The 22,659-nt window shown below is 58.4% G+C and overlaps 1 protein-coding gene across 1 annotated transcript; it reads left to right on the top strand.

Moving 5' to 3' along the window:
- The first annotated feature begins 243 nt into the window (after positions 1 to 243).
- Positions 244 to 19,388, top strand: MCM5 (minichromosome maintenance complex component 5). The gene is made up of 17 exons (XM_046646848.1): positions 244 to 350; positions 555 to 729; positions 2,059 to 2,185; positions 2,266 to 2,394; positions 4,706 to 4,878; positions 6,795 to 6,950; positions 8,555 to 8,721; positions 9,228 to 9,399; positions 10,639 to 10,750; positions 11,960 to 12,103; positions 12,412 to 12,477; positions 12,675 to 12,851; positions 13,437 to 13,549; positions 15,110 to 15,238; positions 16,198 to 16,340; positions 18,222 to 18,349; positions 19,209 to 19,388. Exons 2-17 carry the CDS (start codon positions 563 to 565, stop codon positions 19,308 to 19,310), a joined length of 2,205 nt encoding a protein of 734 aa, XP_046502804.1. The 5' UTR covers positions 244 to 350; positions 555 to 562; the 3' UTR covers positions 19,311 to 19,388.
- Positions 19,389 to 22,659: the final 3,271 nt, after the last annotated feature.

The raw sequence follows: 22,659 nt of genomic DNA, 5'->3' as shown, positions 1-22,659 counted from the left end.
CACCCCAGGCTCGGAAAGGGGCCGCTGTCCCAGGAGACTTTTACTAGGGTCCCCGGCCCGCCCCGCCGCCATCTTTGCGCCCGCCCCGCCTCACCCCGCGCCGCCGCCTCTTCCCCCTTCAGAAGTTTCGCGCCAAACTGTCCGGCCTACAAAATGGAGCCCGGAAGGAGGTCTGGATGACGTCATGCGCCCCGCAGCCAATCCGCTTCGGCGGCCGCGCCCAATCGCTGGCTGCGGAGCCCCGGTGAACCAATGAGGGCGCGGCGGCCGCGGCTGGCGGAGGCGGAGTCTCGCTTTTCCCGCGAAAGTCGGCGGCGTAGCGTGGGGCGGCGGAGTGAGAGAAGGGATAGGTGAGGCCGCGGCGCCCGGGCGGCGGGGACCCCGGGGCCGCCTCGCGGGGGTCGGCGGGCCCTGCGTTTGGGGGCGCGGTCGGGGCGGGCGGGGTTGCTCCTGGGAGAGCTGGGGTCGCGTCGGGGGAGCGCCCGTAGCCGAGGAGCCGGCGTCGCAACGCAGGGAGGCCGCGCGCCCGCTGCAGCACTCTGTCCCCGCGCCAGGTGCGGTCATGTCGGGCTTCGACGACCCCGGCATCTTCTACAGCGACAGCTTCGGGGGCGATGCGGCGGCCGACGACGGGCAGGCCCGCAAGTCGCAGCTGCAGAGGCGCTTCAAGGAGTTCCTGCGGCAGTACCGCGTGGGCACCGACCGCACCGGCTTCACTTTCAAGTACAGGTGCGCCCGCGGCTGTGCGTTGCACGTTGTGTCCCTGGGGTTGACGTTTGAGCGAGTCACCTGTTGGGCGGGCTGCTAAGAAGTCAGCCAGAGCCACTGGACCCTTTTGGTTCCTTTTCGGGCCTGTCCGTGCATGTCATGTCCGTAAGCTCAAGTTCACTGCGGGTGCCAGAGGGGAAGGTGGTAGTTAGGATGGATGGTTCCCGGATCCCGATCTTGTAACTTCTGTGGGTTGAACACCTGCTGCTTGTGCCAGGCCAGGCACTGTTCCAGGTGCCAGGCTGTGGGGCTGAATGCGCTGGGAGGGTCCTGCTTTCGGGTCAGCGTACAACCTGTGACACATGCCCAATCCTCCTAGGCCCTTCCGATGCAGAGAAAGTGAGTTTGCAGGTCCAGGCTTGGGGCTGACTGGTTATTATCCGGTGACTTCTAAGGGACAGTCCCCCTGGGCCTCTGTTCCTTTGTCAGTAAAATGGGCACAGCTGCTCCCACCTCCGCTTAGTCATGCACCCGCTGACGTGGACCACCCATGTGTCAGACACCGTGTTGGGTGTTGAGGTGCAAAGATGAAAAGATTCATACCACTTGCCCTCAAGAAGCGCACACGTCAGCAGGAGCGAGGCATAGAGACCAACAAAGAGATTACAGGCTGTTAGTCCCTTCAAAGGAGGAATGTAAGAGAGGAGTTAGGGAGGGCTTCCAGGGGAGCCCAAGTTCGGGTGACCCTTGAGCAGATAGAAGAGTTCAGGTGAGGGAGGCATTCCAGAGGGGAGCGGTTGTGTGCGTGGGCAGAGGTGTGGGGTGGCCTGTGATAGCAAGGGGCTCCCCGACGTAAGGTAGGAGGGGATGCAGCTGAGGAGCAGCCCCTGCGTAGGTCAGTCGTCCCCAGATGTGACTTTGGGACAGTAGTCCCATGGGATGCTCTGTAAAAAGGATCTACAGACACGGTCTCTGCTGCCTTCAGTCTCCAAGTTGGATTCGGGTGCCTTGTTCGTCCCCGAGAGAGTTAAAGGCTCCGAGTCCTGTAGTGGAAGAGCCGGTTTGCTGTGAGAGGGTCCCAAGCTGACCTGTGCGCGGAACCCTGTCTTTGAGCCATGAAACATCCTCTGCCTGCCTCCTGGACCGCTTCTGTGAGGATGGCTCTGGCGGCAGTGGGGGACCTCTGCAGCATCAAATAACAGAGCCCCCTGGGATGCGATGTGTGTTTGAGAGGAGTGGGGGGCCGTGGTGGCCACTGTGTGGGCACATTCGGGGTGCAGGTGCACCTCAGGCAGCGTTGGTCTCCTCTGCACCCTTCCCCGCCCCCACCCCGCCCCCTGCCCCCTCCAGGGATGAACTCAAGCGGCATTACAATCTGGGGGAGTACTGGATCGAGGTGGAGATGGAAGACCTGGCCAGCTTCGACGAGGACCTGGCCGACTACTTGTACAAGCAGCCGGCTGAGCACTTGCAGCTGGTGAGTGGGACCCCGTCCGTGAGCCCCCAGGGCTGGTCTTGCTCTGATCATTAACGGCCTGTCCCCTTCCTCCTCTCTAGCTGGAGGAAGCTGCCAAGGAGGTGGCTGATGAGGTGACTCGGCCCCGGCCCAGTGGCGAGGAGGTGCTCCAGGACATCCAGGTCATGCTCAGGTCGGATGCCAGCCCGGCCAACATTCGGAGCCTGAAGGTGGGTCCACTTAGAGGCCGGTCGGAGGGTGCAGAGGCAGCTGCATGGTGCAGAGGACCTTTGGAGACTGGCACACCTGGATGCCAGCTGTGTGATCCCGAGCCACTCACTCGACCTTTCTGAGCCTGTTTCCTCCTCTGTAAAATTGACTCATTGGACAAGTGTTTACTGAGCTCCTGGGGGTGAGATATTGATTTGGGTCCTGGAGAAACAACAGTGAACTGAAGGACAAGCTCCTGTCCTGGAGGAGCTTCTGGCCACTGGGGGGAGAATGAGTAAACCAGTCAGCACCGCCCAAGATAGTTTTGGAAGATTGTAAGTGCGATGGAAGAAATCGAGAGGGTGATGAGAACGTGTGGGGGCCCTTCTGAAATGACAGATGGCATCCTTGAGGAGGTGACACCCGCGTGGAGATCTGAGGTTGAGAACGAGCAGCATGCACACAGCTCAGGGAGAGCATTCTGGGGAGGTCGGGGGGCAGGTATGTCTAGTGCATAGCCTGAGAGGTGAGGAGGGCAGCAAGTTCAAGGCCGTGTTGAAAGGCAGCTAGCGTGGCTGCTGACCGATGAGGAAGCAGGGGAGGTTGGCAGAGCCAGGCTGTCGTCCAGTCCTTTATCCGTTTTATTCTACACATAATTCCGGAGTGGCTCTTATGCTCCAGGAGCTGGGCGAGACCCTCAGTGTAAAGGGCCAGTTGTCCCCATGGAGCTTACAGGGGGAGAAACGGACAAGGAGCATTGAGATGGTTTCAGGTACGGTGAGGCGCATCACGGAGAAAAGAAAAGAAAGTGGGGGCAACGTGACAGTGGCCGAGGGAGGTGGGAGAAGGCCTCTGAGGAAGTAATGTTGGAGCGAACGCCAGCTGTGTGACAGCCTGCGAGAGGAGCACTCCAGGCTCAAGGAGGAGCAGGTGCAGAGGCACTGGGGGATGTTTCAAGGGACAGGCAGAAGCTAGCGTGGCCGACCCCAAGGAGTGAGGCTTGGGGAAGGAAGGAGGGAGGGGGCGGAGGCCAGGCTAGGGCCTCTCCAGCTGTGGAAGGGAGCTTAGATTTTCCTCGAAGCACAGTAGGAAACCAGTGGAGGTCTAAGTAGGAGAACGGGCTGATTGTATTTTTGAAAGATCTTGGGCTGCTGTGTGGAAGGAGAACTTGTAAAACAGGCAGAGTGGAAGCCAGGAGAGCAGTGAGTGACGGGGATGACGGTGGTGGTTCTGTCATAAGGTTGTGCGAATGAGATGAAATGATGCACGTGGCTGTGCTGTGAACACTACGGTGCTGCCCAGATGGCACCCACTCAGCTAACATCACTCCCCTCCACCGTGCGCTGCACCCAGAGGGCTGTGCTCTGGTCCTCGCTCCAGGCCCCGCACCGTATCAGGCCTGCCTTGGTTAGCACGGTGGGAGGCCTGTCCCAGACGCCGCACTGTGGACTCGAGGCTGTGGACTCTGGAGGCTTCATCTCTGTATTCCCAGCACCAGGGAGGGGCTCTGGGACCATGTTTGGAACCAAACTGAGTGTCACATGTTTTGCTTGTCCGTGGAGGTGGCATTGGACTTGTGTGGGGGCAGCTGTTTCACCAGAGGCGAGCCTCAGCCCCACCCAGGGACAAGCTTCCGAGTCTCAGACTCATTGGAGAACGCAGTGAATAGCTGGTTCGGGTGATGGGTTTCTGTAATAGAGGAGGAGCCCTTTCTAGAAGGTTCGCTCATCAGGGACTGCTCAGAGGGGCTAAGGCAACCTCGTCCTTTCCAACGCTGGGATTCGGGAGTGCAGGATACCGCAGCTTTGTCGATTGCTTTCCAGAAAGCCTGCTCCTTGATTTCCCGACAGTTCCGGTGGCCCCGGGCCGTGGCAGGCACAGGTGGCTCTGGCCTCAGTTCCCAGAGGCGGGCCGGCCTCCTTCCTCTGTTCCCTCTTCCTTCTCCCCTCCTCGTCTCCCGGGCTTCCAAGGGGGCATCAGCACGAACCAGTAGCCTGCCTGTCTGTCCCTGAAAACCTGCTGGGAGTGGGAAGAAAAGACGGTGAAAGGAACTTCTCTTGTTTTTTTGGTTTTTATTATAAGAAATTACATGCATGAAAGTGGAGAGAATAGAGTGCTGAATCCCATATACCTTCACCTGGATTTAACAGTGGTTAACACTTTGCCTTATTTGCTTTCTCCTTTTTTTTTTTGCTGAAGTATTTTAAAGTCGATTACAGACTTAACCATTTTATCGCTAAATCCTTCAGTAGGCGTTAAAACAGATCTTTGTACGTAGTCTCGGGGTCCCCAGCTCCCTTTACCAGCCACCCTCCCCATGCTCTGTTGCAGTCGGACATGATGTCGCACCTGGTGAAGATCCCGGGCATCATCATTGCGGCGTCTGGGGTCCGCGCCAAGGCCACCCGCATCTCCATCCAGTGCCGCTCGTGCCGCAGCACCCTCACCAACATTGCCATGCGCCCTGGCCTGGAGGGCTACGCCCTGCCCAGGAAGTGCAACTCGTGAGTGGGTCTGAGCGCCCCGAGGGGTCGCGGGAGGTGACAGCTGGGTGGAGATGAGCAGGATGAGGATGCAAGTGGCACCACCCGCAGCGGGAGGGCTGGGGCCGTGGTGTGCCAGTGGGAGAGGCACGGAGCTGGCGCCCTGGGGCTCAGGGCTGTGACCCGTTGTGCTGTCCCTCTACACTGGGGAGTTCTGCCCCAACTGGGCGCCTAGACGACCTTTGCAGGGAACCCAGGGTTGGGAGGGAACAGCAGTTCAGGGGAATGGGTCTATCTGGAGTCTTCTAAAGCAAACTGACTTGCTGGGCCAGATCCAGAGGGCCCGGGAACAGGGCCATGCTGGTTCATTTACATATTGCCCATGACCGCCTTAGCGCTACACAGGCTGGCCTCTGCCCTCAAAACCAGAAATATTTACTATCTGGCCCCTCACAGGCCAGGCCTGCTGCCCCGCTCTAGAGACCCGCCCTCGCTGGCTGCCTCTTCTCCTCCTCTGCCGCTTCCTGCCCAGCATCCTGACCCTCTGCTCTGCTGCTTGTGGGGCCCCAGGGCTCAGCCACACTTCTCTGTTCTGCACTCCCTCCTCGTGATCTCAGGCTTCAGCCCTGTCCGTGTGCAGAGGATGTTTGGATGTGGGTTTCCACTGAACTCTGGACTCAGATCTGGCTGCCTGCAGACGCCCGCAAGGGTGTCTGATGGGCCTTGCAGACTTGAATGCGTCACACTGAACTGATTCTGTCCCATCCCTGGATCTACCCCTCTGCCGTGCTCCTCATCCCCTCCACCCCCACCACTGCCACCATAAATGAAATGCCATCTTTTTCAGTGTTGGGGCCCAAATCCTTGGTCTCATAATGTTCCTTTCCCTCTTGCATCCTTTCGGCTCTGCCTTGCGGTTTCTGTGTAGAGAATCGGACCATTTCTTCCCTCCTTCGGCGTGTCTGCTTTGCTCCATGCTGTTGTCATTCCCCTGGAACGGTGCAGACCCCTCCTCCCTCACCTCCATCTGCCCTCCACCCAGCAGCCAGGTGACCCTTTCCACTGCAGCCCATCCAGTCGTCCCACCTCACCCAAAGTCCAGTCCTGTTGCGGCCTGCGCTGCCCTCCGCGGGCTGCTCCCGGCTCCCTCTAGACCAGCCTCGCTGCCCCCTCCTATTCCTGGATACACTGAGCACACTCCAGTCACAGGCTCTTGGAACTTGCTCGTTCCTCGGCCCAGAACATTCTTCCTCCCTGCTCTACTGTCTGAGGCCTCTGGTCTTCCGCCAGCTTTCTCCTCAGGCAGCAGCTCACAGAGGTGCCGGCGCCGACCCTCCATCTCATGCTTGGTGCCGCGCCCGCTCACCCCCTTCTCTGTCTCCTTGACGGTGAGGCCCTGTCCTGTCATGTGGTTATTTGCGGGTTTGGTTTCTCAGTCCCCTGCCTAGAACTTGAGTTCCGTGAGAGCAAGGACTTTAGTTCACTGCTGTGCCCTCGGCACCTGGGATAGTGCACGTAGTAGGTGCTTTGCTGTAATAGTTGGATAATAATGTCATTATGTAGATGTAGAGGTTTGTAGAGGCCTTGACCCTGAGAAGGGTCCCGAAGTGCCCAGACCTCCCCAGAGATCCTGGGGTTTGAGTGGGGGTTTCGTACAGTTGCTGGCGATCTGGCCCCTTTACCTCTGGGGACACTGAGGCCCTGCGAAGGGGCTGGTTGTGTGACTCCTCTGCCTCCCGGCAAGTTCATGGAAGAGCCAGGCCTGGAGCAGGTCTCCCGTCCTGATCCAGCGTGTGGTCCCGCACAGGGCTGCCCTCCTCTCCCAGCTGGTCCCGGAGACTCTGAACTCACTGCTGGCCACGTCCTGTCGCTGGCTCCTGGGATGGGCCCCCTGGGCTTGGGGTTCTCCAGTGACCCTGTCTCCTCCCCCCATACAGGGATCAGGCCGGGCGCCCCAAGTGCCCCCTGGACCCGTACTTCATCATGCCGGACAAGTGCAAGTGCGTGGACTTCCAGACCCTGAAGCTGCAGGAGCTGCCGGACGCCGTGCCCCACGGCGAGATGCCCAGACACATGCAGCTCTACTGCGACCGGTGAGGGCAGGGGTGAGGGCCGTGTGCCCAGCTCTGGACCATCCAGCGTGGTGAGGGGAGAGAGTGGCTGTTCCCGGAACGCTTGCTCTCATCCCGACTCCCATGATGTGCAGGGCACGCAGCCCCTATTTTGTGGGTAAGGACGTGTAACTGACTCAGTGAGTGGAGGAGCTGGGCCTCGAGCCTCTGTTCTCCTGGGAGAGTCTCTCCAGCCCTCTTAGGCCCAGAAGGCCCCAAGTGGCAGAGCTGGAGAGCCAGCTGCTGGGAGAGCCCCTTCCCGCCTGACGCCCCGTCCCGCCCTAGTCTTCCTGTTCAGATTCCTCCTTGGATTTTGCTGAGCGAGTGGAAATGGGGAGAGGGCGCCGGGCTGGGGCTGTGCCCTCCCAGTGGCCTGGGAGGAGCTTGGAGATGTTGACCAGGGTTCTGAACCTTGGCCTGCATGCTCTCGCATTGCATGCAGGTGTTCTGTGTGTGTGCATTTCTCTGAGGAGCAGATACACGGCTTGCCACAGCTTCGTCAGTGGCAGTAGAACGTGTAGAAGTCAGATTGCTGAGCGATTACATGAATTGCTGAGCGATTACATGAGTTGCTGAGCGATTACATGAGTTGCTGAGCTGCAGTTCCTTATCAGTAAAATGGGGACAAAGACAGTCCTTCATCTCTTGTTGGCTGCTGTGAGATTAAATTTTAAGATGCGTGTTAAGTGTTGAGCACAGTTCCTCAATACAAACTAATGTTTGGTGTATGTTAGATTATTCTCCAAGTGCTCTGCGATCCGCAAAGCTTAGGAAGTGGGGTGTGGGGAGAGAGGAGTCGTGGAATCCTCTCATAGAACATTAACATGGCCGAGATGGGCCTTTATGGGACGTGACTCTTTCTGATGTGGAAAGCACTTTGGTGTCTGTTACCTCACTTGATCCCATGAAAAGTCGAGACAGGTCAGATCACTTTATTGTCTTCCCCAGGCTCAGAGAGGTGCAGTGACGTCTTTGAGGTCGCACAGCTTCTGTGTGTCAGAGTGCAGACATGTGACCCAGTGTCCCCTCCACGCCACACTCGTTCTTGCTGGTGGGACCTGGAGACTTCTTGTTTCAAGATCTTATTTTTTAAAAGAGGAAATGAAAGGCCAGAGGCAAAATGACTTGGCTGAACTCATGGAGCCATGAAGAGGCAGCTGGGGAGTGGCCCTCGCAGGGAGGTTGGGAGGGCAGGAGGAGCAATGCTTCCCTGAGATGGCAGCAGCTAAGATAAGATGCAGATGGGGCTTCTGAAGGGCTGGGGTGGGCCAGCCCTCTGACCCCGGCCAACGTAACAAACGAGCTCTTGATGGCAGTGGAAGGGTCGGGCTACCGCCGTGACCTCGGACCGGCAGCACCATCCTCCGGGCAGCTGAGCCACCCAAGTGTGGGGTGCGTTGTGATGAGGGAGGGGGACCCGTTGTCTGGGCCTTGTGGGGATGGAGAGGTCTGGAGCAGGCTCAGGGCGTGAGGCCTCTGGGGGAAATGCTGAGGGGTCCACGAGTGTGACGAGGTGGCTGGAGTCAAGGGTGCGCTGTCCCCATCGGGCTCTCACCTTCTTTTCTCCTTCCTCCCTGTCCTCTCAGGTACCTGTGTGACAAGGTCGTCCCTGGGAACAGGGTCACCATCATGGGCATCTACTCCATCAAGAAGTTTGGGCTGACCTCCAGCAGGGGCCGAGACAGGGTGGGCGTGGGCATCCGGAGCTCCTACATCCGTGTCCTGGGCATCCAGGTGGACACAGACGGCTCTGGTGAGTTGGCTTTGAGGCCTGGCCTGGTCAAGAGGCTGTGCTGCACCGGAGCCGAGCCCCGTCATCCTTCCCCTGGGTTACTGTTGGGCCTCCGCCCTGGTCTCATCGTCCCCACCCTGGCCCCTCAGTGCCGTGTGCTGCATAGCAGCCAGGTGACTGGTGTCGTAACCAGTCACCACATCACTCCTCGGCTGAGAGGGTGCTCCACCCCCCGGCACGATGGACACTTCCCTGTGGTCCCCGAGGGCATCCACCGTCTGGCCTCTGGCTCCTCAGACCCCCACCCCCACACACTGCTCTTCCCCTGACTCACTGGGCCCAGAACACACAGGTCCCTCCTGAGGGGAGGACTGGGGTCTCTGTTGGCTCAGACTGACGCTTGTGCTGCCCTGGCTCTCAGGGCCCTGCCGCCTGGGAGGCCCTGAGCCAGGACCAGGCCGGGCCGGGGGCTGCAGCGGGTGCTCACTCACACAGCGCTCGTGCACCTTCCCCCCCTGCCCACCCAGGCCGCAGCTTTGCCGGTGCCGTGACCCCGCAGGAGGAGGAGGAGTTCCGGCGCCTGGCCACCCTCCCCAACGTCTACGAGGTCATCTCCAAGAGCATCGCCCCCTCCATCTTCGGGGGCACAGACATGAAGAAGGCCATTGCCTGCCTGCTCTTTGGGGGTTCCCGCAAGAGGTGGGGATGCAGCACACTCCCCCCGCCCCTGCGTCTGGGGAGAGGATGGGTAACTTGGCCCATAGGACAACAGCGCCTGATGGTCAGGACTGGAATGCTCTTTCCGTGTTCCTAGGACCCTCCACCCTGCCTGCTACTCCCAGGCACCTTTCCCAGCTCCTGGACTTGCTGTGAGCTGGCTGGTGGCCGGTCCATGCTCTTGACTCAGAGAGGTCCCCCGACCCTGGCTCGGGGGTGGCCTTGGGCGTACCTGGCAGGTGCAGTGGGGAGAGCTCTGGGCTCGGAGCATGGACCGAGATTCAGTCTCTGCTGTGCCACTTATTTATTGTGTGACCTTGGACGAGAGACATCTCTGAACCCAAGGTTCCACGTGAATAAGACAGGTGAAAAACCTGACTTTCAAAGGACGTCATATGTCCTTCTGAAACGATAAAATAATAGAGGTGTAGAAAGTAATAAATATTATCAGCAGCTGTTATTTACTGAGCTCTTACCATGCGCCAAGGCTTCTGGTAAGTGCTTTCATGTGTCTGAAACCCAGTCAGTCCTCAAATTAACTCTGTGAGAAAGTTACCATCAAGCCTCCCCACTTTTTTTTTTTGCTGAGGAAGATTAGCCCTAAACTAACATCTGTTGCCAATCTTCCTCTTTTTTTGCTGAGGAAGATTAGCTCTGAGCTAACATCTGTGCCAGTCTTCACCACTTCATATGTGGGATGTCACCACAGCATGGCTGACGAATGGTGTAGGTTCATGTGTGGAATCTGAACCTGTGAACCTGGGCCGCTAAAGTGGAGCATGTGAACTTAACCACTGTGCCACGGAGCTGGCCCCTGCCCATTTTATAGATGAGGAAATTGAGGCACCGAGAGCTAAAGGGACTGGGTCACAGGCACTTGTAGGGCCAGGAGCTTGTCCTGTGGTGCCTGTTCCACTGTACTGTACGTAGTCTGCTGGTGGCTCCCGCTCTTCCAGCTGCGAGGGACGTTCAGATGCTCACTGTGTGCCGCAGCCCAGCCGAAGTGCCGTTTCCTTTGACCCTCCCCTCCCTGGGCGGCAGGCCGTGTCCCCATCCTTAGCTGGCTGTGAACATGAGTCTCAGCCCAGAGCCCCTGCCTTCCCGCCTGCCTGGAGGCTCGTGACAGGTCGGGGGGGCTGACGGCCAGCCTGCGTTGTGACCAGCCTGAGTCCCAGCTCTTCGTGGATTCTTACCCCTCACCACCTGCCTGTCCTCCCCCAGGCTCCCTGACGGACTCACTCGCCGAGGAGACATTAACCTGCTGATGCTGGGGGACCCGGGGACGGCCAAGTCCCAGCTGCTGAAGTTTGTGGAGAAGTGCTCTCCCATCGGGGTGAGTGCCCGGACGGGCTGTTCTTGCTGCCCAAGCAGGGCGGGTGGCCGCAGGGCAGGCCACCCGGGATCTCTTTCTCAGTCCTCTCGGCTGTGGTCAGGTGGCCCAGAGGAAGGGAAGTGATGGGTGTGTTCAGGTTTGGGGTGGCGGGTGGAGCGCTGCCCTGAGGCAGGGTGGGCTGGGGTCCCAGCTGGCCAGTAGTTGGCTGCGGACCTTAAGCAGGTCACCTAATTCTGAGCCTCAGTTTACCCATCCTCCTAGTCATAATAGTGACGACAGTTGCAGGGGAGCTCGTGGCCGGGAGCTGCATGAAGTCTTTGCGTGCAGTCTCTCGTTTCAGGCTCAGCTCTGTGCGGGGGTGCTGTGGCCCGTTTAGGGATGAGGAGATGGGTATGGAGTAGCTAGGTGTCTTGCCCGAGGGCCCACAGCCAGTAAGTGCAGCACGGGGATTGGAACCCGCGTGTCCGTGGGCTGGGTCCTCTGTGCTGTGGTAAGGGGGTCTGGGGCATCGGAGCGGGGTGAGGGATGTGCAGGTGGGAGGTGGTCTCTGGAGAGAGAGGAAGTGAGCCAATGTCCTGTGACATCGTGAGCCACATGTGTAGTTTAGAAATTTGTAGTAGCTGCATTAAAGTTGTAAAAGGTTAATAACTTCATCCTAGTAATATTCATTTAACTCAGTATATCTCAAATATTATTTCAGCGTGTAGCTTAATATAGAAAAATATTAGTGAGATACTTAACATTCTTTTTAGCACTAAATTAGAAACCCGTGTGTCTTTTACGCTTGAGCACAGCTCAGTTGGGATTTGCCACACTTCTAGGCCTCTGTGGCAGCATGTGGCACGCTGTCTATACAAGATGACAGGGGACTCGGGTGGGGAAGCCTTTTCCTGGGAGTCGGGAGTCATCCCAGCCCTAGGGCCACCTGGCCCCTGGGCCTCAGTTTGCTCCTCTGTGAGCTGGGCTCCTAAGAGCTGCTTCCCGGAGCTCCGCTGAGCGATGCCGGGGAACGCCCCCCCGGGGAGAGCTTTTAGGCCGGGCTGGGGCGGCCTCCCCATCTGGAGGGAGGAGCCCTGAGATCTGTTCTGTGCTCTGTAGCCAGCTTTGTGACCTTAGGTGAACCACAGCTCTCTGGACCCCTTGACTTGGGTCAGAGCGAGGAGCTGGAGCTGTGTGGGGCCCTGACACTGGCCCCATCCCCGCCCCCAGGTGTACACGTCTGGGAAAGGCAGCAGTGCGGCGGGCCTGACAGCCTCGGTGATGAGGGACCCCTCGTCCCGCAACTTCATCATGGAGGGCGGGGCCATGGTCCTGGCCGATGGCGGCGTCGTCTGCATCGACGAATTTGACAAGGTGAGGCTGAAAGCTGGGGGCTCCTGGTGGTGGTGTGGCTGGGCTGTGGCCCTCTGTGCTCGGACAGCAGACACTGCCTCCGACTTGGAGGCTCATGTTGAGTCCCCAGGCCTGTCACTACAGAGTGACTTTGGGAAGTAGCTTAACTTCTCCTGGAGTGGGGAGAGAGGGGCTGAACCCCCATGTTGTCACTGTGATGAGAAGTGACCCAGTCTCTGCCGTCGGCCTGGCATGGAGTGGGGCCTGGGAACTGTACTGCTCCCGTCCCCTGCACCTGGGTCTGATGGACGTTTCTCTCCCCCGTGGAGATGCGAGAAGACGACCGTGTGGCCATCCACGAGGCCATGGAGCAGCAGACCATCTCTATTGCCAAGGTGAGTGGCCCTCCCTGGTGAGCCCATGGTGCCAGGGTGCTGGGAGGGGAGGCAGGGGCCCCATCCTCAGGCTGCTCCCAGTGGCCCCACCCAGTCCATTTGCTCCAGCCTCTGCTGGCAGCAGCAGCAGCCCTGGAGTGGCGTGTGTGAGTGTGTCCTGGGGTTCTGCATGGTCTCCTCCTCCCACTCCTCCTCAGGCCGGGATCACCACCACCCTCAACTCCCGCTGCTCCGTCCTGGCTGCTGCCAACTCCGTGTTCGGCCGCTGGGATGAGACGAAGGGGGAGGACAACATCGACTTCATGCCCACCATCCTGTCCCGCTTCGACATGATCTTCATCGTCAAGGACGAGCACAACGAGGAGAGGGATGTGGTGCGTAGGGCTGGACTCCAGCCAGGCCCACAGTTCTGAGGGAGGGTGAACGAGAGGCTTGGCCCGAAGTCCAGACCATTAGGTCCAGCCCGTAAGTGGGCAGCCGAGGAGGCGGTGGTTGTGGACCCCAGAGAGCACTGAACCAGGGGTCTGGGTTCCTCCTGTGAGGGATACACAGTGTGATTTGGGGTGAGCCCCTCTCTCCGTGGGCCTCAGTCCCTTATATATGAAACGGCGGAGTTGACCTTGGTTGCAAGTAGTAGAACTGCCGTCTTGGGAACGTCCAGCGTGGAGGTCTGAGGCCCCCCCCCGGCTCCTGGCCTTGGTGACGGCGGGGCTCCCCCCGTCCCTGCTGCTCTGCCCTGCCTCCTGTGGAGGGCGGGTCTCGGGCAGCCGCTCCCTGTGCCAGAGAAGGCTCTGGCTGCTCTGGGATTTTGTCGTATCAGCTAAAAGGAAAGAGGGGGCCTCGTGTTTTCCGTTAGTTCCACCTCTGCCAGCTCTTCCCTCCCTGACTACTCAACCCGTGTGTTGAGACCCAGGCTCGGGAGGGCCTGCAGGCTGACCCGGTGTCCCCTCTGCCCCCAGATGCTGGCCAAACACGTCATCACTCTGCATGTGAGTGCGCTGACACAGACCCAGGCAGTGGAGGGCGAGATCGACCTGACCAAGCTGAAGAAGTTCATCGCGTACTGCCGAGCGTGAGTCTGGATGCAGGCCCCTGGGAGTGGGGTGGTCTGGCTCCCCTGGGGTGGGAGAGAACCTGTCCCCCAGGCCTGTTCCTCGCGCAGGAGACCTGAGATGAGGCCCTTCCTGGGGTTTTAGTTCTGCTGACCCTGATCTGCCACTTTCTGACTTTGCCCAGGTTACTCAGTGGCTCTTGGCCTCAGTTTCCCCATCTCCAAAATGAGGGCATAGGCTGACGATGGTCTTGAAGACCAGCTTGACCCCTGTGCGGGGAGGCAGGGCAATTTGGCCGTGGGCTCTGGGTGACGCCCGCACCCATTCTGTGACCTGGAGCGAGTCCGTTGACCTCGGAGCTTTGCTCTCCTGGGTTGACGCCTCCTGGGGTTTTGTAGGCATCACATGGCGTGTCTGCACCAGCTCAGCGCTAGGCAGGTGGCAGCTGCGCCCTTATTCCTTCCCGCTCACAGGTTGCTGATGGTGGTACTTATTCTGTGCCAGGTGTCACTAGTGTTCTGTGTGTAAATGAACTCTGGCCCTCCCCCAGAACCTGCGAGGTTGGGGTGTTAGTACTCCACTTTGCAGATGGGGAAGCTGAGGCAAAGAGAGGTTAAGTCGCTTGTCCAGGGTTCTCCACCCTTGGGTTTTAGCTCTGATAAGAAACAGCCAAGGTGTCTGTCAAGCATCTCGGCACAGTGGCTAAAAGCTCAGCCTCTGGGGCCCTGTGCCTGGGTTCAGATCCTGGCTCTACCCTCTTCTCCCCATTATGAGCCCCTCCCGTGGGGGTGAAGCCTGCAGTTGTGTGGGTCCCTAACTCGTCACCTCCACCGGGGTGCTGGGTGTGTGGTGCCCAGCGGTTCCTGGGTCTTCCTTGTGGTTCCGAGCTCGCTGTGGTCTCATCCTCAGAGGCTCAGGTCCTCAGGTGTGAGTCTGAGAGCCCTGGATTCTAGTCCTCCCTGGATGCAGCATTCCCGGTGGCCTTGGGGAGCGTCCTGCCTCACTCTGGCCTCAGGCTGGGCGTTGGGTGAGGTGATCTAAGGCTCCCCTGAAGCAGTGACTGTCGGTCAGCTGTGGGGTGATGGAGGGGACAGGATGGGGTAGATCTCCGCCCTCCCGGGACAGTCTGATGTGCTCCCCTGCTCCTGGACAGCAGTCTCTGCCGAGCCTCCTGTGGGTGTCATTGTGCATCACGTCCCCGGATGTGTTGGGGTGGAGGTGTGCTGGGGCGGCCATCAGTGGGCCGTGGGCTGGGTGATGGTGCCATCGTTAGGCGCTGTGTATGGGGCAATGCCCGGCTCCTCATCCGACAGTCAGGAGGCACGATTTTCACCCCCGCAGAGGGCCTGGCTTTCTTCCACCTGGTTGCCGACAGAGGCGCCTTTTTTCCTCTCCTGGTGTGGCTCTCCGTGGCGCCTGCCCATAGCCCAGATGACGCTAAGATGGAGTCGTCACGGGGAAGCAGGCAGCTGTGGAGTGCTGGGAAAGCACATGTCTGCGGGCTGGCAGAGGGCCGGGAGCCAGGGTGGGCGCCCCAGGACTCCTTGCCCGCCTCACGGCAGCTGCTCCCCATCCTGCAGGAGGTGTGGCCCCCGGCTGTCAGCAGAGGCTGCAGAGAAGCTGAAGAACCGCTACATCATCATGCGGAGCGGGGCCCGCCAGCACGAGAGGGACAGCGACCGCCGCTCCAGCATCCCCATCACCGTGCGGTGAGTGGCCGCAGGGCTAGGGGCGTCCCGGCCTCACATAGCAGGGTGAACCCGTGCCTGGGGCAGGGCTGCCGCCAGCACAGCAGGCCATGGCGCCACCTGCTGGGCAGGAGTCATCCTTTTGGAGTGTAGACGGTAGTATTCCTGCTCATCTGTATTGTTGGTTTGTTTAAGGCTGGGAAAACCCGGAACCCTCCTTTCTGATTTCTGTCTGGCTTCTGCCACGGGGGGAAAGCATGAGGGTGAGGGAAGGCTCCACGCCTGGGAACCAAGAGACCTGGGTCCCTGCCCGGTGCCCCTATGTGACCGCAGGGAAATTGCTTTCCTTCTCCGGGCCTCAGTTTCCTTAGCTTGTCTCCTTCTTGTGAGTTTACACAGTGGAGTGGTGGGGGCTGGACCTGCCTGGGTTGAATCCTGCCTCGAGCACGGTATAGTTAGGAGTGGCTTTGGCTGTATGTAACGAAAAACCCAGGTCAAGTAGCTTAAGTAAACGGCAAGTTTATTTCTCTCTTATGTAACAATGTCCGAGGGGAGCTGGTTGGGACCAGAGTGATGGTTCCTCAGACAGCAGCCTGGGCTCCTTGAGGCTTGCCCCTGTCCTCATCGTCCAAGACGGCTGCTGGAACTTCATTCCAGCGCATTCCAGGCAGCAGGAGAGGAAGGAAAGGAAGAGTCCAGCCTTTAAGGCACTTCCTCAAATTTCCACATGACGTTTGGACTTACCACTTATGGGCCACACCTTAGCCACCCAGACGTACCTGGGAAATGTTTCCTAGCTGGGCGCCAGGTGCTGGCATAGAAATTGGGGTCCCATTACTAAGGAGGGAAAGGAGACGAGCCGTGGGGACAGCCAGCAGTCTCCTCTGTCATCCTGCTGGGCAGGCACCTCCCCGTGGTGGGGTGGGGCAGGGGAGGGGCGGTGAGCCGCGGCCGGCCTGGCAGCCTGTTGCTCCCCACAGGCAGCTGGAGGCCATCGTGCGCATCGCCGAGGCCCTGAGCAAGATGAAGCTGCAGCCCTTCGCCACCGAGGCGGACGTGGAGGAGGCTCTGAGGCTCTTCCAGGTGTCCACACTGGATGCCGCCTTGTCCGGCACCCTGTCAGGTGAGCAGACGCGGGGACACAGGCTCGAGCCTGTGGGCCGGGTGGCGTGCTGCAGGCCTGGAGTGCGTGTGCCTCCTCCTCTGCCTTTGCTGAGTGTCTTGGGGCTTCCTCCTGGCAGTCAGGCCCTCTCCCTGTTTCTCCCCCAGCCGTTTTCCTTGCAGATGGGAAAGAGCAGCTTCCCTCCGGGTCCTTGGACACAGGCCCCTCAGCCCGCTTCACTTGAGGACTGTAGTGTCGCTCTTGGTTAAGAACGGTGCTCTGTGCGCCTCCTTGTTGAGCTCAGAACCGTTCTGAGTACTTCCAGAGCTCCTGCCCTTGTCGTCCCTACGGCAGACCCCAGAAGCTGGGCTGGGCACTCAGTCCTTCCCGTCTCAGAGAGTGGGAAGCTGACGCTCAAGAGGACTTTCCTGTGCCCAAGGTCTCCGGTCGCTTGGCTGGAACGCGGGTCTCTCCTCCCCGGGACCGGCGTGGTCGTGTCCCTCCTTCGGGCACAGCATGTCGACAGGCCTCCCCAGAGCGCTGGTTGTGTGCCGGGCTCTTCCTGGGCAAATCCCTCCCTCCGCCCAGCAGACACTAACAGGTGCTTAGCGTTTGCCAGCCCCTGCTGGGTGCAGGGGGCGTAAGAGCGAAGACCCACAGCCCTGCCTCGGGGGCTCTCGCTCTAGATGGAGGGGGACGGGTGGCACAGAAGCAGACAGGTGAGGTTCGGGGAGTGAGCAGTGCAGGGGGAGGCCTCGCAGGCCAGGCGCATTGGATGGGGGGATGCGTCCAGATCGGGTGGTTGGGGCAGCCTCTCTGAGGAGGTGACATGAAGCAGGGAGCAGCGGGAAATGAGGAAATGTGGCTCCCAGGGGGAGAGCACTGTAGGTGGAGGGAAGGCTGGGTGCCAAGTCCCCGAGGAGGGAGCAGTCTTGGCATGTTGCAGGAACCACCCAGGGCCAGTGTGGCTGGAGCCAGGGGAGGGAGAGGGGGACATGGGTAGGGCCTGGTCCCCCAGCCTCCAAGGAGATAGTCTCTGCCCTGGAGGGGCTTCCTCGCACATGAGACGTTTGCTCACGGAGGGCCCTCTGGGATGCTGAGTGCGCAGAGCACAAGTGTGGTTTGGGCAGTGAAATTTGAGTTGGGCCTTGCAGGCTGCATAGGAGTTTGCCTTACAGACTCCCTATTACAACCTGGAGCCTTGAAGTCCCCTCAGTGGCTTCCCCGACCGGGGTCCCCTCCTCTGTAACTGAGACACCAAGGCCGCTGCAGGTCTTGGTCAGCAGCGGAGGCCCACCCTCAGCAGTCATTGAAATCATGACCTCCTGCTTGGCCGGGCTCCTCAGGGCACCTCACAGATGTGGTCTCCAGGGCGACTGCCCGCCTCCTGGGTCACAGCTGGGTCCCCGCCCGCTCTCCCGTCTGAGATCTGCTCCTCCAGGAGTTGTCCCTGCTGCCTGTCCAGCCGGATGCAGTCCATACGTTAGCAGCTTTCTTTGAGAAGTCAGCTCACGTTCCTCCGCCCTCCAGAGGCTATTCCTCTCACCAGTCAAAGCGCCTCCTGTGCCGTGGCCTCCAGGGGCCCTCAGGATACAGCCATGTCCCTGGGGTTTGAATGAGTCACCGTGGTCCTACTCCCCGTCTTTGCGCCTGCCATCCTCTCTGCCTGCAGTGTCCCTCCCCCACATGCGCCTTGTCCCCTGACTCCAGGTCTGTTCAGTTGTGTCCTCAGCCAGGCCCTCCCTTTCCCCCACACGCTTGTCCTTCCTTCCTCTATTGTCTTTTCTGAGCCTGGCTCCGGCCGCTCTTCCCTGGGTCAGAGGCCCCATCTCCAAGCCTCCCGCCATGGGCGCTGAGATCCCCAGCGCCCGTCCCCACCCGTCTCCCTTCTCACGCCTGCAGGGGTGGAGGGCTTCACCAGCCAGGAGGACCAGGAGATGCTGAGCCGCATCGAGAAGCAGCTCAAGCGCCGCTTTGCCATTGGCTCCCAGGTGTCGGAGCACAGCATCATCCAGGACTTCACCAAGCAGGTGGGCCTTCCTGGGGCTGGCGGGGGGATAGGGGAGGGTGCACGGGGTCTCCTGCTGGCTCCCCATGGCCTGGTTCCCACCCACCAGCACCGGTGTCTGGTGCTCAGCAGACAGGCCTGGGGTGGGCAAGGGGCAGCTGTCCCCCGTCCAGACCCGCTCCACCCATTGTTCCTCTCCTCAGGGCTGCTTCAGTCTGGGGCAGGAGTGTCTTTTCTGTCCCGTTAAGGGGAGAGACATGTGGCTGGCGTTCTGGTGGAACCACACCCAGGCTTCCCCCACCCCTACCCATCTATCCTTTCCCCACTTTGCTTGTGGGGTGGGGGCACAGAGCCAGCTCACTGGGCGTGGGCCTCTTGACCCCATGGAGAGGAGCGGGGGCCGTCTAGGTGCTATGGAGAACCTATCCTTAAGATCACAGGAACAGTCCCAGTTTCTGGTCTCAGCTCCCTCATGTACATTATCTCAATTTGATTCTTAGAGTGGATTTATGCAGTAGGTCTTACCACACCCATTCTGTAGGTGAGCAGACTGAGGCTTAGGTTTAGGGATGTCAGGAGCTTGGGTTTTAGTTAGATGGACTTGATTGCAGCCCCAGCTCTATCAATTGCTGTGTGACCTTGAACAAGTGACTTAGTCTCACTGTGCCTCAGTTTCCTCCCTGTGAAATGGAGATAATCACATGCCAGCTGCATTGGGTTGTTGGGGGATGGAGGGAATTAACGTATGCGAAGGCTCCGAAGAGGGAGGGCCCGGAGGAGGAGGCGCTCAGACCGGTATGAAGGCTTAGAAAGCTAACGTGGAGCGGGGTGTCCCAGGTCCCCTGGGAGGCATGCTCCTGCAGCCGGCCTTGTGTCCGCAGAAATACCCGGAGCATGCCGTGCACAAGGTGCTGCAGCTGATGCTGCGGCGCGGCGAGATCCAGCACCGCCTGCAGCGCAAGGTCCTGTACCGTCTCAAGTGAGCGCTGCCCGCGCCCTGACTGCTGCACGGAGGGCCCGCCCGCCCTGGAGCCCGAGCGGCCGCCTCGCCTCGCCTCGCCTTGCCTTGCCTCGCCTCGCCTCGCCTCACCCTGGCGTCCGCACCTGCCGCTGTCCAGCAAGTGTGCCCCTGGGCCTGTGGAAGCAATAAAGCCGGGGGGTGTGTGCACGTCTGTGGGCTTCTGCGCCGGGTGGCCTGTCGCCGCATCCTGCCCACACGGCAGGGCGGGTGTGGGGAAGGACGAGCTGCCCAGCAGGGTGCAGTGTGCGGAGGGCTTGGAACGGTGTGAGTTTGGCCCGCCTCTCCTCTTGCCCGAGGCTCGGTGGGTGGGTAGGAGCCGAGGTCTTGCGTCAGACTGGCTGGACTCCCCCAACCTTTCCATGCCTGTTTCCTGATCTGCGAACCGGGCTGACACCAGGACCAGCTTGGCAGGGTTATGTGTGGGATCCGTGAGCCGCTGCTGGTGCAGTGCCCAGGCAGGATGGGCAGGGTAGTGAGAGTGATGGCATGTGGGATGCAGGGACCTGGGTTTCCACCAGGACTTAGTGCAGAGGAGGGCGCTCGGCAGGCCGGTATGCTCCCGGTGGGCCACCCATGATCTGTGGTCTGGGGGAGGCCCCGGCTTCTCTGGGTCTGCCGGGTTTTCTGGATATGCCGTGATTGACTTGGCCTTTTTTTTTGTCTGGTTGACATCTGTCACCACACGTAGTTGGATGTTTTTTTCCTTGCGATGAGAACTTTTAAGATCTACTCTCAGCACCTTTCAAATGTCCAGTGGAGTATTATTAACTGTAGCCGCTGTGCTGTACGTTATGTCCCCACGACTGACGGGTTGTATAGAAAGATTGTACCTTTTGAGCCCCCTTGCCCCTCCCCTGCCCCCGCCCCGCCTCTGGCAACCAGCATTCTGTTCTCTGTAAGTTTGGGGGTTTTGTTTTTATGTTCTACATATAAGTGAGATCAGGTGGTGTTTGTCTTTCTCTGTCTGACTTAGTTCACTTAGCATAATGCCCTCAAGGTCCATTCGTGGTGTTGTAAATGGCAGGATTTCCTGCTATTTTATGGCTGAATAATATTGCATTGTGTATACAGACCACCTTTACTGTATGCATTCATCCATCAGCGGGCACTTAGGTTGTTGCCATGTGTGACTTGTACATTGTGCTGCGGTGGAGGTGGCGTGCCTGTCTTTGCCAGTGAGCGTTTCCATTTTCTTTGGATAAATACCCAGAAGTGGAATTGGGATGATATGGTAGTTCTATTTTTAATTTTTTGAGGAATTTCCATACTGTCTTCCATAGTGGATGCGCCAATTTACATTCCCACCAGCAGTACACAAGGATTTCCTTTTTTCCACATCCTCGCCAACACTTCTTTCTGGGTTTTTTCCCGCCTTTTTTTTTTTTTTTTTTAAGATTTTGGTTTTTTTGCTTTTTCTCCCCAAAGCCCCCCGGTACCTAGTTGTGTATTCTTCGTTGTGGGTCCTTCTAGTTGTGGCATGTGGGACGCTGCCTCAGCGTGGTTTGATGAGCAGTGCCATGTCCGCACCCAGGATTCAAACCAACGAAACACTGGGCCGCCTGCAGCGGAGCCCGTGAAATTAACCCTCAGCCCCTTTTCCACCTTTTTTATAATAGCCATTCTAACAGGTGTGAGGTGATAGCTCATTGTGACTTCGATTTGCACATCCGTGTTGGCCATCTGTATGTCTTCTTTGGAGGAATGTCTTCTGCCCCATTTTTTAATCAGATTTTTTTTTTCTGTTGAGCTGTATGAATTCTATATATATTTTGGATAGTAATCCCTAGTCAGATAGACGATTTGCAAAGATTTCCTCCCATTGTCTAGGTTGCCTTCTCATTTTGTGGATGTTTCCTTGGCTGTGCAGCAGCCTTTTAGTTTGATGTAGTCCCACTTGTTGATTTTTGCTTTCGGTGTCAAATCCAAAAAATCATCTCTGAGACCAATGTTAAGGAGATTACCACCTATGTTCTAGGATTTTTATGCTTTCCAGTCTTAAGTTCAAGTGTTTATTCCATTTTGAGTTGATTTTTGTGTTTGGTGTAAGATAGTGGTCCAGTTTTAGCTAACTGTCCAGTTTTCCCAGTGCCACCTATTGAAGAGACTGTCCTTTCCCCATTGTGTAGTCTTGGCTCCTTTGTCGTAAGTTAATCGACCACATGACACGAGCCTGGGTTTATTTCCGGGTTCCCTGTTCTGTTCCATGGATCTGTGTGCGTCTTGCGTTTATCATCAGTAAGCTGGAGGTCACAGAATTCTTCCCCCAAAGTCGTGAGTTTTGAATGGTGGGAAGCATGAGCCACAGCAATATTGGAGAAAATCAATAATACCAGTTTTCTGGTCATTATTTTGCCAAATATTGAAATACCAATATGAGTATATTTTGGTTTTAAAAAGGTAGGATTCACAATATTAAAAATCAGTGAAATAAAATATTTGATATTTAAAATACATGTTGACATATAAAGCCTCAGGGAAAACATGAATTGAGAAATGTTAAACATTTTATTCTAATAAATTATTAGCACATGAAGTGTTTAGAAATCACCACCACATAAAAATGAAGACAAGTGTGAGGAATTCACAGTCAGGTTATTCGACCTTTCTAAGAACACGAACCGGAGAGCTTGGTGCATTGGTGTGGTCGGTGTGGAGCCGCAGGTGTACTGAGCAGGAGTTTCTAGCTGTGCGATGCTCTTTCCCACCACACCGTCCGGGAGATGGAGAGGAGAGGAGCTCCCCGCCGCCTGCCTGTGACTCAGTCCTGTTCAAAGCCTGCCGCTGCTGTGATACTCTGGGGGAGAACTTTCCAGAACAGCTCTGTGGTCTGGTTCGAATGCAGTCTTCCGAGAGCATTATGGGCTTTTCCGGTTCCTCTTCACCTTTCGTTTCTAGGGTTGGCCGGTCCACAGCAGATCTGATTGTCTGTCCCTGTGTCTGGGCTGTTGAGAGCAGAGTGGGCGCCAGCCCTGTGGTGATGGTTTGCCTCTCGGAGGTGGAGCGGGGTCTTTCTCCAGGGACCACGTCCACCTGAGGGCCATCAGTGATGGCGGGTGCCCCATCAGGGGGGCTGCTGTGGTCACTCCATCTTCTCACATTTTTGGGCTGGGATGCACTCAACCCCCCAGCAGTCCTGGGTGCTGGTGCTGTGGTCACCATTTTACAGATGGAGAAACAGGCTCAGAGAGGCATGTGTCACAGCAAGTGAGGGCAGGGTCGGGATTCCAATGCGCTGTGCTTTGAACCCCGCGCCGCCTCCACCATGTCCTCACTGAGCAGGGTGCTGGGGGAGACACAGTCCCGGCCTGGAG

Source organism: Equus quagga, chromosome 19 (genome assembly GCF_021613505.1).
Source record: "Equus quagga isolate Etosha38 chromosome 19, UCLA_HA_Equagga_1.0, whole genome shotgun sequence".
NCBI lineage: Eukaryota > Metazoa > Chordata > Mammalia > Perissodactyla > Equidae > Equus > Equus quagga.
This window is presented reverse-complemented; position numbering and strand designations above follow the sequence as displayed.